At 42.4% G+C, this 22,577-nt stretch overlaps 2 protein-coding genes across 2 annotated transcripts in view; one reads left to right on the top strand and one right to left on the bottom strand.

Moving 5' to 3' along the window:
• Positions 1-2,163: 2,163 nt before the first annotated feature.
• Positions 2,164-16,155, top strand: dclk1b (doublecortin-like kinase 1b). Its single transcript, XM_047035688.1, has 16 exons — positions 2,164-2,250; positions 2,537-2,899; positions 3,040-3,386; positions 6,930-7,029; positions 7,530-7,643; positions 8,398-8,492; positions 8,577-8,664; positions 8,855-9,024; positions 9,568-9,687; positions 9,909-10,055; positions 10,203-10,336; positions 10,442-10,519; positions 10,815-10,911; positions 10,999-11,079; positions 11,238-11,351; positions 11,487-16,155. The coding sequence occupies exons 2-16, from the start codon at positions 2,539-2,541 to the stop codon at positions 11,751-11,753; spliced, it is 2,313 nt and encodes a 770-aa protein (XP_046891644.1). The 5' UTR covers positions 2,164-2,250; positions 2,537-2,538; the 3' UTR covers positions 11,754-16,155.
• A 255-nt stretch (positions 16,156-16,410) lies between these two features.
• nbeab (neurobeachin b) overlaps positions 16,411-22,577 on the bottom strand; it is a 139,253-nt gene continuing 133,086 nt past the window's right edge. Inside the window, exons 51-57 of the mRNA XM_047035687.1 lie at positions 22,427-22,498; positions 22,110-22,265; positions 21,761-21,931; positions 19,481-19,582; positions 19,127-19,323; positions 18,722-18,873; positions 16,411-17,182 (exon numbers count right to left, since the gene is read on the bottom strand). Of these exons, the coding sequence (XP_046891643.1) occupies positions 17,092-17,182; positions 18,722-18,873; positions 19,127-19,323; positions 19,481-19,582; positions 21,761-21,931; positions 22,110-22,265; positions 22,427-22,498 (941 nt within the window). The 3' untranslated portion in view covers positions 16,411-17,091. The remainder of the gene's footprint in view (positions 17,183-18,721; positions 18,874-19,126; positions 19,324-19,480; positions 19,583-21,760; positions 21,932-22,109; positions 22,266-22,426; positions 22,499-22,577) is intronic.

Here is a 22,577-nt window from a genome sequence, read left to right as displayed (position 1 = left end):
ACTCGGGGAGAAAATAAAGAACTTATTATCACCATAAACCCCATTGTTTGAGTTCAGATAATGCAATTGATACTGTATGTTGTCTTAGAACTCCAGTTGTACTGTATCATAACACCCTCTTTTTGTGTCCAGGTGGATAAATCCATAGAAGAGAATAGGAAAGGTACATGGAATAAAAAAGCACCTAAAACACGGTAACCAATATAAACAACTTTTTCCTCACAGATTAAATGAGAGATTGGGAGTAAATGGCATCATGCAGATTTGTCATCCACAGCAAAACTTGCAGGCTCAGGAGGAGCCTAACCCGAAGCCCAAAGAGAGCAAAGCCTGTCGCCAAAAAGCATTCAGATGGTACAAGATGATACATTTTTCATAATATAAACATTCAAATCTTTACTATTTAATAATAATAATCATTATAATAATTTTTTTTTCAACTTTTTCAGATCTCGTTGCCGCTCATGCATTAGAGCCATACATGTACAGACACATTCAGCCAAGGAACTCTGAAGCTCATCAGACAAATATCACAGTTACTCATCGTCTGATGAGGGATATGGAGACTTCTCAATTTGTAACGCCAACCGGAATCCCTGCCAGGCCAGTACTGTTGGATGAGTCTACTGTTCCACGTGGACAAATGCTACCAGTATGCCAAAATCTATGTACTGCTCCATCATTTAAGTCAATGGAAAATAATTATAAGATGTCCCCTCCAGCATTTTTACACCCCACAGCTGGCCTGGTTACATCAATAATGGAAAGTCAGATGTTCAAACCTGAAATTAAGCAAAGTCATGCTGAGTCTAATGATGTCCCATGCAGCATACTCCACTCAAGCCTTGTCCCATCAAGGATCTTTAACCATATTCCAATGACCCCGGATCAATCATGGTTTGTGAATTGGACGTCCCCCAATTTGCTAGCTGGGAACCAGACTCTTCAAGCATCATCCCTTAGCTTGAATGAAACTTGTCCGCAAGCAGATGGACTCAACCAGCACCATGGCCCACCACCACTTTTTGAGGATGGAACACCATACATCTTAAACTCAGCAGCCTCTCCATGGCCAGACCACCCTGCAAAAGATGACTACTGTGATCCCCAACCTTCTCTATCAAGCTCATGCTTGGCCATGAGTACCTTGTGCAGTAACCAAATGGCATACAGTCCACAGTCTTTTGCTGCATCCACTTGGTTTGATCCAACAAAGTTGGATATAATGGACACTCCAGTCAAAACTGATGTTGCCCCCAACATAGTTTTTTCTCCTTAGAATTCCACAGGTGTCAGGTGAGTTCTGCTAACTTCAAGTATCTATGTTCATGCTCCTTACAATCACAGCAAGTAAGGATACTCCAGCTGTACATTCTGTACCTCCGTCTTTCATTTAATGCCTTGAGGGCTACAGTAGCACAGACAGTTCATATAACCGTGTCTCACATGGATGCATTGTTATGCAGTTGTAGTGGCCAATTTAGATCTCTTCCTGAATGACTGTTACATCTAATGACTCAGCATGACGGAATGAAGAGTCTGATCTGTCTTGTTCCACAAAACAAGAGGAGAAACGTCAGACAAATGAGCCTATATGGAAATGCTCTCTCAATGGCATACTGTTTTACTTTTGTTCTGTCAGTTGTACTTGTCTCTTTTCCTTTTTATATTCTATGTACTGCACTCTAAGTGGTGTACAAAGACAATTGTACGCTTCATTGATTTTGAGTATACGGTTGTTTGCCTATTATAACTATGGGTATGAATTAAATACTGCCTCTTACATTTGATTGAGTAGGCTATATGGTAATCTTGTGAGCAGCTTTATTTTTGACATGAAGAAGCACAAGTGGGAGTAAATGACCTATCTTTATCTGGGAATCTGTCTCTGTAATAAATCGGCTTTATACATTTCTATTGCTTTGATGGTCATCTTGGTGCTATCGTGCTCATAACTGTTTGCAATGAAGAAAATCGCAGTACGTAAGCATGCTCTTGTAACGTATGGTTTTAGAAATGATGAGGTATGAACGTGTCCTGTCCTAGGGACGGACCATTGTAAATAACTGCAAAGGGGGAGAAACCAACTGCAGCCCTGCCCTCCACGTCTTGCACACAGGGGCACGAAAACAGGGCAACAAAGAGAGACACCGCATGGTTGTATTACTTGAAGCCGATCTGCAATTTATTTCACGCATAACCCGATTGAAGCATTTAATTGGAAGTTAATTGCATCTGACGTTCTTAATGGTAAGTAAAATGCATGTGCACCAAAATACGCTAGAAATGCTAGGCCATGTCTATGCATGGCATATATATTTTACAAATGTAACGTTGACAATTATGATTTAAATCATTTCGTTTCTGGAAATCATTCTGTCAGCATGGATAACAGCTGGCTTTTGTTAGCTACCTGTTTGGCGTAGAGCTAACCAATTGAGCCACCAAATGTGGGGTCTAAATGGTTACATATTTCATGCACACTGTATGGTCATTCAAAATGCTTATTCCTAATGTACCGGTCATTTTCACACAGCAATGGAGCTGGAGCACTTTGATGAACGCGACAAAGCACTACGGTATAACCGTGGGGGCTCCAGGGCGAACGGGCTTCCTAGTCCCACGCACAGTGCACACTGTAGCCTTTACCGAACCAGAACACTTCAAGCACTGAGTTTAGAAAAAAAGGCAAAGAAGGTTCGTTTCTACCGTAACGGAGACCGATACTTCAAAGGGGTTGTGTACGCGATTTCTCAGGATAGATTCAGGTCCATAGATGCCCTGTTGGCGGACCTCACCCGGTCACTATCCGACAATGTCAATTTGCCCCAAGGGGTTCGTATCATCTACTCGATAGACGGGACAAAGAAGATTACTAGTATGGTCGAATTTATAGAAGGTGAGTATACCATGTGCCCCATATTGTATAATTTGGAAGTTAGGAAGACTTATAGTTCAGTAGTCTGTTTGCATAATATATAAATTGTCTCAACATTTTCTTATTTCAAAATGTTCTTCCCTCTTTCTTTGCTATTGCAGGAGAAAGCTATGTATGTGGGTCCATTGAGCCCTACAAGATGCTGGATTACACAAAAAATGTTAACCCCAATTGGTCTGTTGGGGCTAAGACAGCTGTGGGAGTCTGTGCTCCCGCCTTTTTGGGTAGTGCCAAAGTTGGATCATTAGAAGCCAGGGAGAGTAAAGACTTTATTCGACCCAAACTGGTGACCATTGTACGCAGTGGTGTGAAACCTCGTAGGGCTGTACGCATTTTGCTCAACAAGAAGACGGCACACTCCTTTGACCAGGTCCTGACTGACATCACAGAGGCAATCAAGCTGGACTCTGGGGTTGTCAAGAGGTTGTACACTGTTGATGGGAAACTGGTAGGTGAAACACTTTATGAAATGGCACGTAAATATAATAAATGTACACCACCAACTATGTCCTATCACGGGTTGAGTAGAGTACTTGCACTTCACATACACACCTCCAATTCTAAGAAAAATATATGTTTCCACACCTGTCTCATTACAATGGAAGAGGACTCACGTTGGTATTTACATTCTCAAGGGCTTTTAGTAATTGTTAATTAATCAGTTTCTTTGTTAAAATATTTTGTCTTGACACAGATTTGAACCTATAAGTACACATTTCGTTTTTTGAGACTGGCACCAGTCATCAAACCAATTTGTTTGTATTCTGCAGTCTAAATTAATAGTTTAAATTCATGAAGCAGGATTGCATCCATAGGGCCTTCTAATGTGTGCCCTTGTTCCAGTGAGCCCATGTGTGGCAATGCCCCGAACTGCTCTGACTTTGATCTGAGCTGTTTCTTATTGATTTAGCCTCTTTTTATAGTTTGTTTGGCTGATATAACCCTGATTGGGTACCTTCTATCCTGTATTCAACCAGGCCAAGTAAGACTGCTAAATATGTTCCCAGAGATAAATCGTCTGACAGGGTAGGGTAAACTACAGCATACAACAATATGCCAGAACAGCCAGTTAGTCTAGCTAGCATCTAAAACAAAATGGTGGACATGACATGCATCCTTAGGTTACTATGACTTTTAAAACTTGCCTCAACTACTCTATCTAATAGCATTTGTTAGAATAGCGTCAATCTTTGATTAAAGCATGTGCTTGACTTGCCACAACGACCCTGGAAAGAAATTCAGAATAGTTTGACTTGGATTCTTATAATCTTTGAACAACTTGATATCTGCTTTATGTATGTGCTGTTCTTTTCTAGAAAAAGCAAAAGTTGAGTTGGGATGTAAGATAGAAAAATTGCTGTGCCTAGTTATTGTCTTGTCTTCCTCGCTTGGTGCCGTTACCAAAGAAAGACCTGTAGGCTTATACATTTACTTTTTGTTTCTATGGTGATGGGGTTGCCCCTGCTGGTTGCTAAGAAACCGCCTTTGCAGCAGAGTGATTCAGTAATAATAGTCACAACTGTAGTAGTTGAGAAGAGTGTACAGCTTACACTGTCTAACTGCTACCACATGATTCCAAAATGGTGCAAGACACTCAACTCAATGCTGTAGCAGTACCATACAAGTAATGCTGTAACAGTACATCACTAGTACTGATTTAGCAAGACCATACTAGTAACGCTCATGTATCTGATTATCAATCGGGCAAAGAATAGCTGGCCGTGCTGAGTTATGTCTGAAAAGAGCTTGACTTCACAGAACATCAGTGACAGACACATGTACAGAGTACTGCATTATAGAACACACTATGGGACACAAGGATCTGTTCCATATGACAGTGCTGACTTGCCCTTAGAAAGACAAGCAATTATTTATGTCTGAAACCACTGCTTGCTGCTGGCACAAATTTATCTTTTTGTGGCATCAGATACAAATTAATTTACGCATACCACATCAGAATCAGAATTGGTGTTTATTCGCCATGAAAGTTTGCACAGACAAGGAATTTACTTTGGCAGGAGAGCCTACCTAGGCAGCCATTTCCAGCGCCAACTAGAAAAGTTACAGTATAACATGAGGAGAGAGGAGGAAAGAAAAAGGCAACCCCCAGACAATGCAGTGTGGGGACAGGCAAAAACCTCAGCACATAAGCCCAACAACATTTACAAAAACATGTGACTTGCAACGGGGATTGGGGGGGGGGGTAGACAGCAGCATCTGGACCTACAGCCATGGTAGGCGCTGGACACAGACCCACCAGCCACCCTGGGGAAACAAGCAGTCGAAGGCGTTGGATGGGGGTGGTGATATCTGTAGTAGGTGAAAGTTAATGTGTGAGTAGGTCTGGGTTGGCGCCCTCGACCTAGGCCAAAATCAGTCCGATTCCCCCAATGCAGATTGTGTTGGCAAGGAGACATCCTTGGCATCCTCATGACCCGGGCAGAGACCAAACCACAGATGTCGGTGGGGGGGGTGGGGTGGGGGGAGGGAATAGCAAGATTGTCTCGCTTCAGCGCTCTCAAGAGGAGTTGTTTTCCAGCAACGGCCTTGGCCAAGGCCTGTGCTGGTTACGGGGCCGAAAGTAGATAAGATTGGGGTAGTTGTTTTGACGAGTAGCCGCGACTCAATTTTCACGTCCACCCTTCAGGAAGGTCTCTATCTCCTCCATCTTCCTTTGCAGAGCCGCAAACTTATCCCTGTTGTAATCCATACTGCATTGTAAGTTCAGTCAGAGCTCCAACAGCTCTGCCCAACGCATCAATCATGTCGGGCAGCCTAACGAGGCTCTTGATGGCCGCAGCCGTTTCCTAGATTTTCCTATATACAAAGTCAGCGCCTATTCCAAACAGCAGAAAGCCTGTAATCACGGTTCCGAATATGAAGATGTCTTCAACGTCCTCCACGGAAAGCGCCACTAGAAAGACGGCACGCCAATACGCCCACGTGTCCATCGTGTAGCCAGCTGTGACCGTCCCGTCAGGACAGTTGGGTTCCCCCGAACCCGAGCTTCTCTTCGAGAAGATGGTGTCAATTGCCAAGCAGGGAAGGTCAGGGGAGGAGAGGGAGACATTGAGAGACCAGCTAATTAATTCCATGCTTCTAGCTTCGGAGAGTGATGATGAGAGAGTATTTTGAGACAGACAAGACAAGACAGAGCCAAGCAGGGAAGGTCAGGGAGGGGAGGAGAGAACAATGCGACCGCCTTCGTGTGTCCCCAGTATAAGGAACGGATAAGATTAGGGTTAGTGTGGTGTGGTGTGGTGTGGTGTGGCCATTGCAATGTGGTTGTTGAACCTCCTAGACCTTTTTCCAAAGATACATAGTCTGCATCCTCATACATCCCCCTGCTCCAACAGTGAGTGTTATAAATGTAGTGTCTTTTAAAAGGAAAATACATTATTCATAACCGCCCAGCAACATCTAATGTGTGACTTTCAAGAGACAAAATACCTGTTAAATTATGAAAGAGCTCCCTGACACAGCCTTGAATATAGTCATTCACGCCGTTCTGTCCACAACTGATGTAGCTAAGCCATGTTTATGTGCTTAACAATACTATTTTCTTCACAATGAAGATTCTGAGATTCAATTAGAGGAGCAGTTCCTGTCTGCTTTTGCCTACTAATTGTCTCCTCTTCTTCTGTCTCTGAGCTTTTTGTGTATAGGCAGGACATGAGACAGCAGGAGCTTTTAGTCATCTCTCCAGGCACACTGTTGTTAAGCTTAGCAATTAAGCATTTTGGAGAGAAGGTCAGGGCTGCGTCAGCATCTTCATTTATTCAACATGCCACTTCTCCCCCCTCAGCGATAACATAATAGAATGTTACAGCTACTGCTGGGCCTCACCTAGTCTCACGGGATGGCGGCCATCTTTGTCTCTGCTGGAGATGTTTTCAAAGGAAAGGGTTACCTCTGTGATGTTATTTAAGGGAAGTGTGTTTACCCATCTTTTCTGTTTTACTAGTATGTCATGTTTGCCATTATATTATAGGTGACCTGCTTGCAGGATTTCTTCGGAGAAGATGATATATTCATTGCCTGTGGACCAGAGAAGTTCCGCTACCAGGATGACTTCCTATTGGATGAAAGTGGTAAGATAATGTTAAGGGTGGAGATATTAGTCAAAATACAAATTGTGTTACAAATGTTGAATAATAATGGCAAACCAGTATCTGGTTCTGAAAACATAAAATGGAGATCTATGTAAATTGTTCCTCAGAGAGTTTTTTGAGAGTGTGGTGGTGCCTCCTGCAATCATGACTCAGTCTTCCCTACTCCTGATGGGCCCTCACTGTGCCCTGCCTCAATGTGCCCTATCTCTGTGTCCTGCCTCCTGTTCTAGGGTAGTGTAGTCGAGATAATTTTGCCTCAGTGACCACCTAAGGTTGCACTTCCCAAACCATCTCAGCACTGTGGTTTAGAGTTAAATGGTTTCACATTTGTAGAGTAATAGATCTATCTATGAGGCTACACGAAGCTGCCTCTCCTAGTAAGTCTCATCATGCTGTAGTAACACAAATACAAAAGCTCTTAGGTAGTACAGTCGTGCATTACTTGTGTTCCCGAGCTTACTAAGTGCTTGTCTGTCCAGACTGCAGGGTGGTGAAGTCCACCTCATACGGCCGTCTGTCCTCCCTGCATGGCCGACGCTCCCCCAGAGGTGGGGAGCGCCGTCGGAGCAAGTCCCCAGCTTCCACCAGCTCTGGTAAGACTCAGGGTGTGTGTGTGTACTTTACGGTATCTGTAAAACTAGGATCAATGGTGAAACAAGGGTGATGGTTGCCTGAGTGCCTCAGATAGTTGTAGAGCTGGACAAACAAATCAATTATAATTGTATGCTATTGATGCTCTGCAACAGGGTTATCTGCATAAGTGGAAAGAGTGCATGGGTACATTAATTCAATACACTGCCCAAGTAGTCTGACGTTAAGTCACATACACCCTGCACCGAGTTGTTATTATGAGGCGCAGCATCTAGACTACTCGGTTGCACTGCTTAATGTAGGGGATGGAGTTAGATTTAGGTGTAATGGAAGCTGTGATGAAGTGTGCAGTAGACAGTAGAAAAGTATTCGAGTTATGAGAATGTTTTGTTGACGTGTTGAACCTTTCTTTTAAACTGCCTGAAGAGCAATGCCATTTAAAAGGTCTGCCTGCCAGGATGTTCCTGGCATCCTTGTCGGATGTCCTTTATCACAATGGGCTGTTATGTTTTATGGATGTTTACTTAATTGAATAATGAAAACATTAACTTTAACTCTAACTTATATATATATATATATATATATATATATATATATATATATATATATATATATATATATATATATATATACATACATAATATATATTTGTTTACTTTTTAAGGACAACATGTTGAATTGCATTGAAAATGAGCCTACACGATAAAGTAGAGAGGACACACTTTTGCTCATGTGTTTCACCTCATTACGCCGTAGCTAATGGGACTGCTGGCAGTCAGCTGTCCACTCCTCGATCAGGGAAGTCTCCCAGCCACTCCCCACCCAGCCCAATCAGTCTCAGGAGACGACGGGTGAGTAAACTGACACATCTAAATGGACTGTACTTTAGAGGGGATGTGACCAACATGCAGAGTCTCTTTGTCTTTCTTCTCCAGGGATCCCAGCACAGTGGCTCCTCCCTCTCTCTGGCCTCCACCAAGGTGTGCAGCTCTATGGATGAGGCAGATGGCGCTGGTAGTGAAGGTGAGGAAGATGAACATCAGCTACCGGCCTCTGCATTAGTCAAGCATCCATAAGGCTCTGCATTAGTCAAGCATCCATAAGGCTCTGCATTAGTCAAGCATCCATAAGGCTCTGCATTAGTCAAGCATCCATAAGGCTCTACATTAGTCAAGCATCCATAATGTGTTCCGTCTTGTCTTTGGATGTTCAGCTGAGCTGATGGAGGAGAGCCCCCTAGTTCCTCCTTCCATAACAGAGAGGTACAAAGTGGGCAGGACCATAGGGGATGGCAACTTTGCTGTGGTCCGTGAGTGTGTGGAGAGGGCTACAGGCAGAGAGTTTGCTCTGAAGATCATCAACAAAGAAAAATGCAGAGGAAAGGTACAGTTTGGGCTGCTCCAACTTAAACCTTAATGGTGAATAAAATAGACCTTGCTCCCTAACCGATATGGCAAAAGTACACACATCCTTCACTCAACTAGAAGTACAGATACTCATGTTTAAAAAGATTCTGGTAAATATTTTAAAAGACTCTGGTAAAAGTTGAAGTACTGACTACACCTTTTCACCACCAATCATACCACCAAATACAGATAAATACAAATACAACTAAAGTAACGAGCCTAGTTTGAAAATGTAAGAAGTACAAAGTACAGATATTTGTGTAAAATATTTAAGGAGTGAGAGTAAAAAGTTATCAGAAAAATAAATAGGGAAGTAGTGTACTAATACCCTAAAATCTACTCAAGTACAGTAACAAAGTATTTGTACTTTGTATTGTACTTTGTATTTGTACTTTGTTACTTCCCATCTCTGCTCCATGATGACATGAATATCGTTATAGACTTTTAACAGCTGAATTTGCAGACGAAGTGAGGTCGAAGACTGTTCAGTGTTTGACTGTTTTTCCCGTTGTTGACCTAGGAGCACATGATCCAGAATGAGGTGTCTATTCTACGACGTGTGAAACACCCCAATATTGTACTGCTGGTTGAGGAAATGGACACCCACAGTGAGCTCTATCTTATTATGGAGTTGGTTAAGGTACTGTCCAAAAACAGAACTTCAGTAAGATCTAAAATATGTGACTTAAGCTGTGGGTAGAACACATTCCTGTTTGACTCCAAAATAATACATATAAATGTTCATAATAAATGTTTAATGTGTAACTTTGTTGTATACAACAATAACCTTTGGATTTAGCTAGCCTTTCAATCATGGCTATTAACTCAGTCCAGAGATGTCATGTCTATCTGTGTCCACAGGGGGGCGACCTCTTTGATGCCATCACTTCCTCCAGTAAGTACACAGAGCGAGACGCCAGTGGAATGTTGTACAACCTGGTTAGTGCCATCAAATACTTGCACAACCTCAACATTGTCCACAGAGACATCAAGCCAGAGAACCTGCTGGTGAGTGTGACCTTTAATGGTATAGTCCTATCTACCGTCAAGGAAAATGGACAGATGCACAGTTGTTTGAATAGTGTAACTCATAGTTTTACTTACCCGCCCTAGTCCTATTTGATCTCATGTCGTACTCTACTGTGTTTAATCCAGGTTTATGAGCACCAAGATGGAAGTAAGTCTCTGAAACTTGGAGACTTTGGCTTGGCCACCCTGGTGGAGGGGCCTCTTTTCAACATTTGTGGGACTCCTACATATGTAGCACCAGAGATAATTGCTGAAAAAGGGTAATGCAGAGACTCGTGTAATGGTTTGAGAGAAACTCAGTTCTGGTTACACCCTGATGAAACGAGTTTGTTGTGATTCTAATCTGTTTTCATTTCCAACAAAAGATATGGGATGAAGATTGACATCTGGGCAGCTGGTGTCATCACCTATATATTGCTGTGTGGCTTTCCACCATTTTGTGGGTTTGTACACATCATTAATTGAAATGTTAGAATAGTTAGATTTTTTTTGTGTTGTAGACATTGGGCTGAAGGACAATGCTTTGTAACTACTCATAGACTGATTCCAATTCAATTCACAGACTCCTGTCTCCTTGTGGCCAGATATAATAATGCATAACCATGCATCTTTCTTAAACAAAAATACATGTGTGATACCTACATGTATAATGTTGAGAACCTAAACCATAGATCATAGTGATATGACTATTATTCATAATTATATTCCTAGTAAATCTGCATTTTGTACATTTATCAGCAGCACTGAGGATCAAGAAGCTCTCTTTGAGGAGATTCTCTTGGGTCAGCTAGATTTCCCTGTACCACACTGGGACTATGTTTCTGACACTGCTAAGGTTTGTGAAGTTGTTTACTTACAAAGGGGCCTATGCTTGACCTACGTCCATACAACTTCCAGTTAAACCTGTCTTGTGTGTGTTTAGGAGCTGATTCAAGCAATGCTGCATGTGGATGCGGAGAGAAGATACACAGCAGTGCAGGTGCTGGAACATCCCTGGGTCAATGTGAGTTATTTCAATATCACTCATTTCATGAACAACAATTCACACCAACTCATTAAGTGTGCGTAATTGCAGCAGCCCTAAGCAGAGGAGCGTGAAGTACTGAGGAATATTCAGTACGTCTCTGGGATGTTCTTATACAAGCTTTGCTTGTGTTTCAGGATGATGGTTGGGCAGGAAACGACCACCACCTGTCTGTAGCGGGGAAAATCAAGAAACACTTCAACACTGGACCAAAAGCTAGTAGCACCACGGCCGGAGTTTCTGTTATCACAGTAAGGTTCTGCATGTCACATACGCACACTCAAACACACACTCTGCACTATCTGAACCCTGGTTGTATAACCTCAAACCCTTTGTCCCGTTTGCTGGAAGTTGCTGAATGTTGTTTTGCTGTGTTGCCCTCTCAGACCACCGCCCTTGATAAGGAGAGGCAGGTTTTCCAACGACGACCCCACCAGGAAGTGATTACCATCCCTCACACGCCGCACAGCAGCTTCACCAGTGCCAGCCCCGCCCACAAGGCCAGCCCCTCCTGTGGTACCAAAATCTCCCCTATTGTCAGTCCTGCCCACAGAGCTAGTCCCACCCTATCCCCTGCTGAGTTCACTTCTGAATCAGAGGATTACTCTCCCAGTTCAGCTGAAACCATTCGCTCACCAACCTCCCCCTTCTAGCCCACCAACCTCTCCCTAGTCCATCAACCTCCCCCTTCTATCCTCCCTTCTTCTCCCTTCTATTCTCCTTCCATCCCCCTTTTCGCTTCCCATCCACCCTCTTCTAGCTTCTCACCCACCCTTTCCCAGCCCTTCATCCTCCTCCTTCCAGCCCACCACAATGTTGAAGCTAGAAGAGAAACAATGTGTTTTTAAGCACAACAATGAAGGTATTACAGCACATTCCTATGGTCCAAGTATTCTTTCAGGACCCCCACATTACTTATTTACTCACAGTTATCCTTAGTCTTCAGACTTTGTTATGGGTTCTGTGACAAGCTCTTTTGAAGTGACAACCCAGCCATTGCAAAGCCTTATTTCTGTACAGGGTTTTAGCTCACTGACGCCCTCTGTGGTGTATACATGGTAGAGACTTCTAAAACCACAGGAGTTGATGCAGAATTTAAAAAATGATTGAAAACAATATCTTGGAAGAGTGCAATTCAAGCGGCATGTGCAGATCAAAAATCTTCCAGGTTACTTGGTGGTACTTCAGAAACTCAGCAAAAGCAAATGAGCAATTTTTGTATTTTCATGTGAATGTAAGTATTTAGTCCTACCAACATTTTAACTAACTCACAGCACAATTAACAACACCAGGGTAATTCAAATATTTTAGTATGGTTTGAATGTGCTTTTGTCCTTTACTGGTACTTGTGTAGACACCCTACACAGTTAACAGAGGCATCCTTATGCTACCCAGACATGCTGCTATACTATGTCAGTATTTGACTGCTGTACCAATGATATAATACACGTTTGCTAAATATGTCCTGAATGGAGGAAACTGTACTCCTTGTTTTGAACAGTTGGTAGTGGTTCAGTTGAATGTCTTTAGTGGTGGTGCAGCTACACATAGCTGCCCAGGCACATGTGGGTTAAGTGCAATTAGGTGTGATGTCCAGAAAGCACACTGACAAACTGGCATGCCATTGGAAGCAGAACATACAGTAGACACAGAACAGAACTGTTAATCATCAACAAACTCTACATTAAGAATGTATACAGTAATTACTGGTCACTGGATTGCAGTTTAAATATATGTATTATATCTGATGGAATAGGTCTCTGATCTGAAGTAATAGCACATGGGTGCTTTTGTGTTCTGAATTGGCCATTATGGTTGGTAGCAGTAATACACAGATGAATGTTGGTTTATTTATTAGCAGCTAGGTTGTGATTGATTGTACTAAACTTTATTGATTTATATTTATTGCTGAACATGGCAAATGAATATGAGTGTTTTTTGCCTGGCCGACCCATTGTTGTTATAAGGGAACAATTGAGAAGTTCCAGCGTGCTTCCAGTACTTCAACTCTCTAGTTATTTGAGATGATTGACAAACGTCCCTGACCTTTATAGTCCAGTCATGTCTTCTAAAAAGCTGCTTTATTGGTCATACATCTACTAATCAAAAATGAATTTTGTCCAATCTATCCGAAGGTTTGAATGTCGTAATATAACCTGCATGTGTACTATACTGTTTGCTATGGTCCTCTACAGTCCTACTACAGCTGTATATAACTGTCACCCCTGTTTTATGGTGTTCATGTATTCATTATTATTGCAGTTTAAGTACTTTTCCTTTTTACTTACTACAGCCAAAGTAAGCTGCAAATATGTATTTTAAAGATACCTCATCACTCAACAGGTCCCTTCTTACAGTGGTCACAGGCAGATAAGTCCTGACCTTTGTAATTATGGTACAGTAAGTTTACAGTTTGAGGTGTGTCCCAAATAAGCACAAGTAAAGCATATCATTATTATGCTGTGTGACGTTTGCTGGCAGAACTTTTATTTCTTTTTAACCAAAACAGGGTTCCTGCAGGTTTCAGTCAGTCAAATTTAAGACCTTTTGAATACATTTTAAGACCATAAAGATAGAAATTTAAGACCTACACGATGCATGAACAAAAAAATATTTAAATCAAAGAAATTCTGAAAGTATTTTTATTTTAATGAATTCAGTCATTGAAAAAGCATTAATTTAATTTACAGATAAAGCGATCATTTCCGTAACCTAATGTACTATTTTTGGGGGGCAAAGTTTGCAGCAAGCCTCGTACCTGAAGCTGGGTACCGCTTGTGACCAACAGTGAAAATCGCTGTAATCTAGCCATGTTTCGTTGAAAGTATACTTTCCCATTTTCCACACGCAACCGAACTTTAACAAACTCTGAGGAGACGCAGACGTATTTCGCGGGCATTTATCACGGGATTTGTACTTTTATCACCTCGTACGTACCAACACCAGTATCCCTCAGAAAGAACTACAACACACCGAACCAATGTTCTGAGGGCAGCGTAGCAAAGAGCAAAGACTCACACCAGCCCTGCTCCTGGGCTGACCCTAAAAGGGGGACAACAAGGGCTTAATCCACAACGACCTGGGCAAATCCAGCAAAAAGCGTAGTGCCAAACACATCCGTGGGCCCAGATTCTTGTAACCGCAGCGCACTCCCCAACTGTCCAGATCTCCTCTCCCAACTGTCTTTCCAGGTACCCAACTGTCCCACCAGGAAAGGCTCAACCAAGAGTCTAAAAATAAATTGAACTTTTATCAGTTTTATTTATAAGTCGAAGAGCAAAAATTGAGCTGTAAGAAGATCCTTCTGTCAGATTTGAACACAAGACCCCTCACACGGTAGCCCACATCCTTAACCACTGAGCTATCAGGGAACATAACAATGTCCATTCAACATTTAAATTTGACATTTAACTATCTAGTTGTAACAACCTGCAGAGTTGGGGTGTCAGAAAACCAGAAGAAAGCAGGGCTCCCCTGTTAACGCTCTGGGTTAGTGTGCATGCTCTGAAAGCTGGGGCAGTAACGCAACAGTCGGAGTTCAAATCCACCCTTCACCCTTTTCTGTATCTGTCTTCCTGCCTCTCCATTCTTTACCCTTCACACTTCAAATAACTGTCCAATACAGCATGTCAAACACAATCCACAACTCAATAAACACACAACAACTTGTCTTTTAAAACTTTTAGACCTGTCTAAATGAAATTTAAGACCTCAGATGAAAATCTGGCAGTTTTAAAGTCAGCTCAGAATTTTTGACTTTTTAAGACCCCACGGGAACCCTGTCAAATGATTTGACAAAAAATGATTGTCTGCTGCACAATTTGACTCATGTCCTACAGGGAAACATCTGCGGTGAACAATGTTATTACTATAAGACATGAACTATGTGCAATTATCCTATGTCCTACAGTATATACTGTATATTTCAAGTTCACATTGTTAATCAATGACTGAATGCTAGCACTTTTGTTATTCAATCATGTAAAATTACCACAGTTATAGCAGTCAAATATAATGTCTAGTAATTCATGAGTCTTGTAATTTAAGTCAGAGTTTTCACTGCTTGAACAAAACAGTCAGTAGATGGCAGTGTAAACTAATATAATATTCAGGATGCAGGACTAAAGAAGAGCATCCAAAAGGTAGCCAGCTTCCATCATTTTATTATAAATACAAGAAAAAGAAAAATTATTTTATTTTACATTTATCAAGTTTATATATTGGCATAAGTTAATGTTTATAAGCTCCAAACAAATGGCTCAAAGTAAATCATCTTCAATTGCATTACTGTATATGCAAAACAAATGAAGAGTCAATTGTTAACTTATAAAATCATACAGAAGTATTTGTCAACAAAATATATTACAAATTATTAAAATGTGTCGCCAAATGTCCACTTAAATCGTTAGGAAAATTATTTCTGTCAGACTCTAAAATAACCTTATCTCAAATCTCATATTGCACATTAGTTTGCAAAAAGATGAACAGTCCACCTATATAGTAGGCTTAATGCTGTAGTTCCTTGATTGCAGTTATGGCCCCACAGCTATGTCCCCAGATACAGCTATACCAACCCACCAAGACATGAACATGTAGTCCAGAAATGGTTGCATATTTTCTTTTTTTAATTATTTATACTATTTGCCTTTTTCTCTACTTTTGAACAAATCCTACTGTAATATTTCCTGTATCCGCAAGAGGTCAGTATTCCTACAGTGTAACCTGTTCATCTTAAGGGTTAAGCCTTACAAAACTCATGATATAGCTTGTTCTTACCATTGGGTAGATTTAGTGTTACATTGGTCTCACGAGTCCATAGGCTACTCCAGATACAAACTGATGTATATAGTATTTAGTTCTAAAACTGGGTATATGAACTGATATTGTTAGGTCACATGATATTTAATGAAGTTTCTGGTGCATGGTTCTAACAGAGCCTTCTGTGAAGTACAAACAAATGCATTTTCAGTTCATATAATCTGGATCTGTTGTTAAAATGATTTAAACAAGAATGTGATCATACAATTAAAAGAAATCAATGAATTGAAAGCAAAATATGTATCAACCTTTCACAAGTTATTTGAAAATCTTACAAAGTCTATGGTTTAATGGGTGAAAATGGTGAAACAAATAATTCACAGTGAACATATTTCACACACGGACTGAAAAAGTCCTTACAGACACTGAAACATCATGAAATTAACGTAGTCTTTTTTTGACACATAATACGTTGGACCACTGTATACATGGTGGCTGATGAGTCACTTACCAACAAAATCAGAGACACATACTTTTAGACATGTTCTCACAAAATATGTTTTACAGTGGTATATATAATTTTTTGTCAATTTGAGCAATTTGGAAAGAAAATAAACAATATTGTCCTCATATGCACATCTTTCCTTCTGTAGAAAAGAGTCCCAAGATGTGTATCTTGCATACAAATGTTGTATAAATGTTAGTAAATGACAGTTTACTTTATTTGTATTTTACAGAGATGAAAATAGGACATAGGTTTGAATAAAATATTACTTTTATTTTACTTTTTTTTCTGAATGGATACTGAACTCTCTCCTCCTGTCATCTTATGTCATTTCCATTCATGCATTATAATACCGGAAGTGGAACTCTGTTTCCATCCAGGTGTTATGATACAGGAAGTGGAGTCAAGTCTCTCCTAGAGAGAGAAAAGCATCCACCTGCTTGACAAACCTATGGTCATGTGCATCAGCTGGTGCTAATACATCACATACAGGAAAGGAAAACCAACAAGTCAGGCTACTGCCCAGCAATAGCAGTCTAGACGCTCCAACCAGTCACATGACTCATCTATTTTCTTTGTATCTTTCCACTGTCTTCATCCTCCCACCACCTCCTCTCCAGCTTAACCAGGTGTCTGTGTCCTGTCAGACCAGCGTTGTATCCCTGGGTTCTGCTGGCTCCCAACCGGCTCAACCTTAGTACTTGTTCTGATGCTCGTAGAACCAGCTTTCAGTACCTGTTCTGGTGTTCGTAGTGCCAGCGGTTGAAGTCGATGTTGAACGCCACGATGCTGCCAGATGCCATACCTGTTATCAGAGTCCTAGAGACGGATAAATGCACAAAATTCTAAATAACACATACTACAACAATACTAAGACACATACATACACTTGAATATGTATGTTTGTAAAAAAGAAGATCACAAAATGACAGTTGCCTTGCCACTAACATGTTATTTGCAGAACAGAAATTGTGGATGGAGTTAAATTGTAGCATGTGTCAGGGGTTGTAGCATGTGTCAGGGGACCCCTGGTAAGTAGAGAAGCAGCTGATCTCACTGTGTCACCCTATATATACTACTGCACCCCCAGGCTCCTTCAGTCACAATGAAACCTAGAGCACAGCAACCATGAGGACAACCAGCAAGTTAAGAACATGGGGCTGGGGCTGGGGCTGAGATGGAGCTGGGGCTGGTACAAATGTCAGGGTCAAGTGGCAGAGGATCTGTGGGTGTGAAGTATTGCAGCACTTAAACCTGCTATGATTCAACCCCACAGCCCCTATGGAACATGAAACATCTCAATCATGTTGCTGGTTCTAGTGGGGGGGGGGTTATATTTCAGAGGACACATTTGGACTATGCTGCATTACTGCGTGTGAGTATGTGTGTCATTGGTTAAGCGTGTGTGCCATTGTTATGTATGGCTCCGAGGCTCGAATCATGCTCATGGAACCTTCCACTGCAATACTGGTGTCTCTATGGCAACCACAGATTCTATTTAAAGGAAAAAAACTCTTGCTGAATGATCCATTTGCCCAAATGTGCACAGACAACCATGAACACAAAGACTGCACTGGGCTCTGCAACACAACCTACAAACCCTTGACACTATACAGAGATGGGGAGTATTTGTACTTCGTTATCGGATATCGGAAATCCTAATTATTTTTCTACATTTTTCTGGTATCAGTACTTTACATCATGTATTTTTCTGACAACTTTTTACTCTTTACTCTTTACATTTTCTACACAGATATTTGTACTTTCAATTTCTTACATTTCAAAACAGGCTCATTACTTTTGTTTTAATATGTTCTTGGTGGCATGATCAATATAATTTCTTGTCATTGCTTGCCTTTTTTTCATTTCCTGGCTACACTGTCATTACATTGTTATTATGTTGTTTTTACACTGTTGTTACACTGTTACTACAGTGTTGTTACACTGTTATTACACTCTTGTTACACTGTTGTTACACTGTTGTTACACTGTTGTTACACTGCTGCAGGATGGGAAGGAAAAACATAGTTATTGTTCTTAAGTAGACTTTTCTGGTATCAGTACTTCACTATTTTTCGGACAACTTGTTTTTTTTACAAAACTCTAAAATAGGTAGTAGTAATGCCTAGTTTTTACTTTAGTATGGATGAGTGAAGGATGTATGTACTTTTGCCATCACTGATACAATACCAGTCTAATACTGTCATGTCTTCCAGACACAACCTACACTGTACTACCTCTATTGTCCAGACACAACCTACACACACTCTACCCATAGATATTGTACTGCTTCTGGACAGTTCCATTCATTGTCTGAGAACAAAATCATTCTTGTCATGCGTTTTCCTATTGGCTGACCTTTGGTCATGTGACAGGTCCATGGCACGGATGCCAGCGTCACAGCCTGGGTAGATGTAGAGCTGCTGTAAGTCACAGGCCTGCCACACCTCCACCACACCGTTGTCCCCACCTGTCACCAGGGTCTGTCCGTCACTGCTCAGCAGGATGGCCTACACCCCACAGGAAAACATCAGAACACAAGCAAACTGAACAGTATGTTGAGTTGAAACATGTACTGGCCAAAGTAGGTCAGTGTAGCTGTGTGTAGGTTAGTGCAGGTCTGTGTTAGTGTAGGTTGGTGTTGGTTTGTGTAGGTTAGTGTTGGTTAATGTAGGTCTGTGTTGCCTTGTAGTCTTTATAGGTTTGTGGTCTGTTTAGGTTTGTTTTGGTTAGTGTAGGTCTAGGTAGATGTTTGTATCTGACCCTGATAGAGTCGTTGACCTCCATCTGGGCCAGCAGTTTCCCGTTGATGCTGAAGTTGCAGAAGCGTCCTCTCTCATAGCAGATGACGCAGTGGCCCTCGCTGGACACAGAAATGAGGCGAGGACACAAGCAGGACTCTGGGCCATCTAAGGCTCGTAGCAGGTCCCCTGTGATGGTGTGGACCAGACACGGACCCTCTGCCCATACAACACACACTTGAGTTCATGTCATATCTCTAAACACACTCACTGAATCTAAGGCTATAGCATTATAAATATATATTTTGAGAACATCACATAGCATTCCTCTCTGGATTATCGAGGCATGTATATAACGTTTATTGACATCACTGACCTTTCGCTCCACTGATGACCAGGCCCAGTTCAGCACATACTGACACACACACCACCTGGTGGTCATGGCCTGTTAGCACAGCGCGCGGTGCCGGGTAGTCACCTGCAACACAAGGCACATTAATATGTCACCGACGGTGACATATTAAAGTATTTCACTGGTTTCAACTCATTGACAGACACATGGGAGACATCTTCTGATCTGGATATCTATGTTTCAAACGACCACACAGGCTTTACTGAGAGGCAAGAAGCACACACAATGTGACACACATCTGCTGGCGGTGAGGGTTCTAATGATTGTCATGTAAATGTCGGGCTCTCCAGCCATGGCAGGAGAGTGTCACATGATTGATGATGGGTGGGGGGAGAGGTTAGTGAGGGGGGGGGGCTTCCCGGCCCCTGGAGCACACCCCAGACGTAGACACACCAGCTGACAAACACCAAGACAACAGAGCCGTCTGTTTGGGTGGGGTGCGTGTCACTCACACCTTTAGGAAACCTCGTATCAAGCGGCCTGCAGTTTATAAAGTAGGTAGAGACGATAACATTGATTGTGCTAAAGTAAATAACTGGCCCATACCAAGCAGAGAGGAATGAATTAACCATTCAAGTTAATGAACTTAATCCGTGGGATCTATGACACAGACACAGGAGCAAGAGGATCAATGCAATACTGAAGGGCTGAGCACAGAAGCATAGAGATGTTTCCAGAACTTGGGAAAAGGGACTATCGATTTATTTCAATGTTCCCTGACTTCTGCTGTGTCCACTTTGGTAATCAGTGGATGAAGTATGTTCTAGTGTGGACAGGTGCCACCCACACCCGTGTGGAGTTTGACTCCCTATCTGGTTCACGTGCAGGCTGAAGGGGGCTGGTCCAGTCAGTGACCTAGTGCATGATGGATGCAGGTGGGTCTCTCAGAGACCCAGACCTGAGCAGGCCTGTCAGTCCCAGCACCACTGCGGAGATGTCTGGACAGGACGTGTCAGCGGAGGCCTCCAGGGGAACCAGGGGCTAGTGTAGCTCACCTACCGACAAAAGATTCAATCAGGCTGCACTGAGGCCCCCACATTCACCCCCAGCCCCTGGGACTCACAGGAGCCAGCTGACAAAATTACCCGGTTTAAAACACCGGTGAGCTGGCCTGGTCCTGAAGGACAGGGGCACAATTGAGCTGGAAGTTTTTTTAATTCTCAGGCATTTGGGACACATGCACGCTTTTGGGGGTGCGGGTGAAATCAATTTCTTGTGCGGGTCACGTCTGTGAGCTGCAGGGCAGACAGCCAGAGGCCTGCTGCATATTCACACAACCTTCAGTCGTCATTGTGGAAGCTGTAATAAGCACAAAACCACCAGAGGGACTAACCTAAAAGACCCTGTAAGGATTTTACGACTGAGGATGAGCATTGAAATAGGCTTCAGGGTTATCTGTTTCAAGAGGTTGATTAGGTTGAATGCATTCACAGCTTGGCTTATGCAGTGGTCGTACTATGAGAGAATTTCTTCTCCTCTCTAAGGTCGGTTGCTCATCTACAGTGCTCTGCCGGGTGATTCTTCCTCTGTCCATCCCCAACCCTCATTCAAACTCACTCCAGCCTTTGGCTTTAGAAGCCCCTTAGTGAATTTTTTCTCATTTAAAGGTAACAGAACATTCATGTAGACTATGTTTCTGTTGATTTAATGGGCTGATCTTCACAGTGTAGATCCTCCCTGCGGTTTGTGGAAAGTGTGTTGGAAACACTATCAGGGTGCATGTCACAGAAAGTGTTTTTCTTCTGCAGTACCACAAGCACTTCTGCCCCCTGCTAATTGGAGGCAACCAAGCTGAAATTCTTAATTAACTGACTGAGCCTCAATACAGTTAATTATAAAATACTCACACCCAGTGTCACTAAATCAGTGGAAACACTCAAGCATCCAACACATGCCCCCCCCCCCCTAAAATGGCATGGCTGTGTAACAAGAAATCTTTTCAACAACATATTTTCTTTCTTTTTCCCTTTTTTTTAGCTCACATGAAGCCTCCATTAACTCTGATTGCTGCTCTACACACCCTGATGAATACTTTTGAAGACAGATAATTAGTAAGAATGAGGGCCTAAATGAGAGGAGCAAAAAAATATCACACACTGGCGTTAGCTATGTAGAATGAAAAGACTTTTGAAGTCCTCCACTTGAAAGAAAGACTTAATAGGTCAGTATTATGTCTTGCTTGGTCACGCATGCAGGGGTGTGTGTGTGTGCCTGTACGTGTGTGTGTGCTGTACTGTCACTCACTGTTGTTGGGGTTGTCTCCTATGATGTGGTGCCGGCCGCTCCAGTACCAGAGCAGCAGCGTGGCGTCTCTGGAGCCCGACACAATGTAGCAGTCTCCCCCGATGTAGGACTCGGACCGGGCCAGGCACGTCACCACGTCCCAGTGCCCAAACACTATCTGGGTCAGCTTGCCTGTGGGGTCATTCGAGAGAGGCAGAAACACACCGATATGTCTCCAGACCACTGCTGATTACCTTCAACTAAAATCTAAATAAGCACATTTCTGGTCTAGGCTACACATCTTAGACAATTAGATGATGTGGTGTGAGGGTGCTGTAGAACAGGCTGCTGTAAATGTGCTGTAACATACCAGTGTCAGTGGAATACACTCTGAAGCTCTTGTCCCAAAAGCCACAGACTAGGACGTAGCGGTTGTCGGCAGTAACCACGAAGCAGTGTGTGTTGATCTGGATGCTCTGATCGACCAGGTCGGTGATCTGGCGCTTGTTTGTCCCAGAGTTGCTGGCTGTACACAGCATAGTCATCAACCTACTAATTGTATCTAATTCTCAATGTTAGTCTGGCTGTCCATTTAGACTACTATTAAGAGTACACTTCCACATCATGACTCCATCAGTTGTGTAAGTCGTGCTATAGGCTAGCTTCGACTGATCCGTCTGTACTCACCAATCAGAGGGTCCATCTCGATTGGCAGGTGATGAGCCTGCTCTAAGGAGTATCCTGGTGCTCCTCTTAGACCTGAACACACACAAACATAATGAGATGTCAATGACACACACACACACACACACCTGGAGCACACACAGTGCAGACACCC

Source organism: Hypomesus transpacificus, chromosome 15 (assembly GCF_021917145.1).
Source record: "Hypomesus transpacificus isolate Combined female chromosome 15, fHypTra1, whole genome shotgun sequence".
Classification (NCBI taxonomy): domain Eukaryota; kingdom Metazoa; phylum Chordata; class Actinopteri; order Osmeriformes; family Osmeridae; genus Hypomesus; species Hypomesus transpacificus.
This window is presented reverse-complemented; position numbering and strand designations above follow the sequence as displayed.

Coding starts and splice junctions, on each gene's coding strand:
- dclk1b (XM_047035688.1), top strand. CDS start 2,539: ATGGAGCTGGAGCACTTTGATGAACGCGACAAAGCACTACGGTATAAC. Junction 3,387..6,929: donor ACACTGTTGATGGGAAACTG/GTAGGTGAAACA, acceptor ATTATATTATAG/GTGACCTGCTTGCAGGATTT. Junction 9,025..9,567: donor AAGAAAAATGCAGAGGAAAG/GTACAGTTTGGG, acceptor TTGTTGACCTAG/GAGCACATGATCCAGAATGA.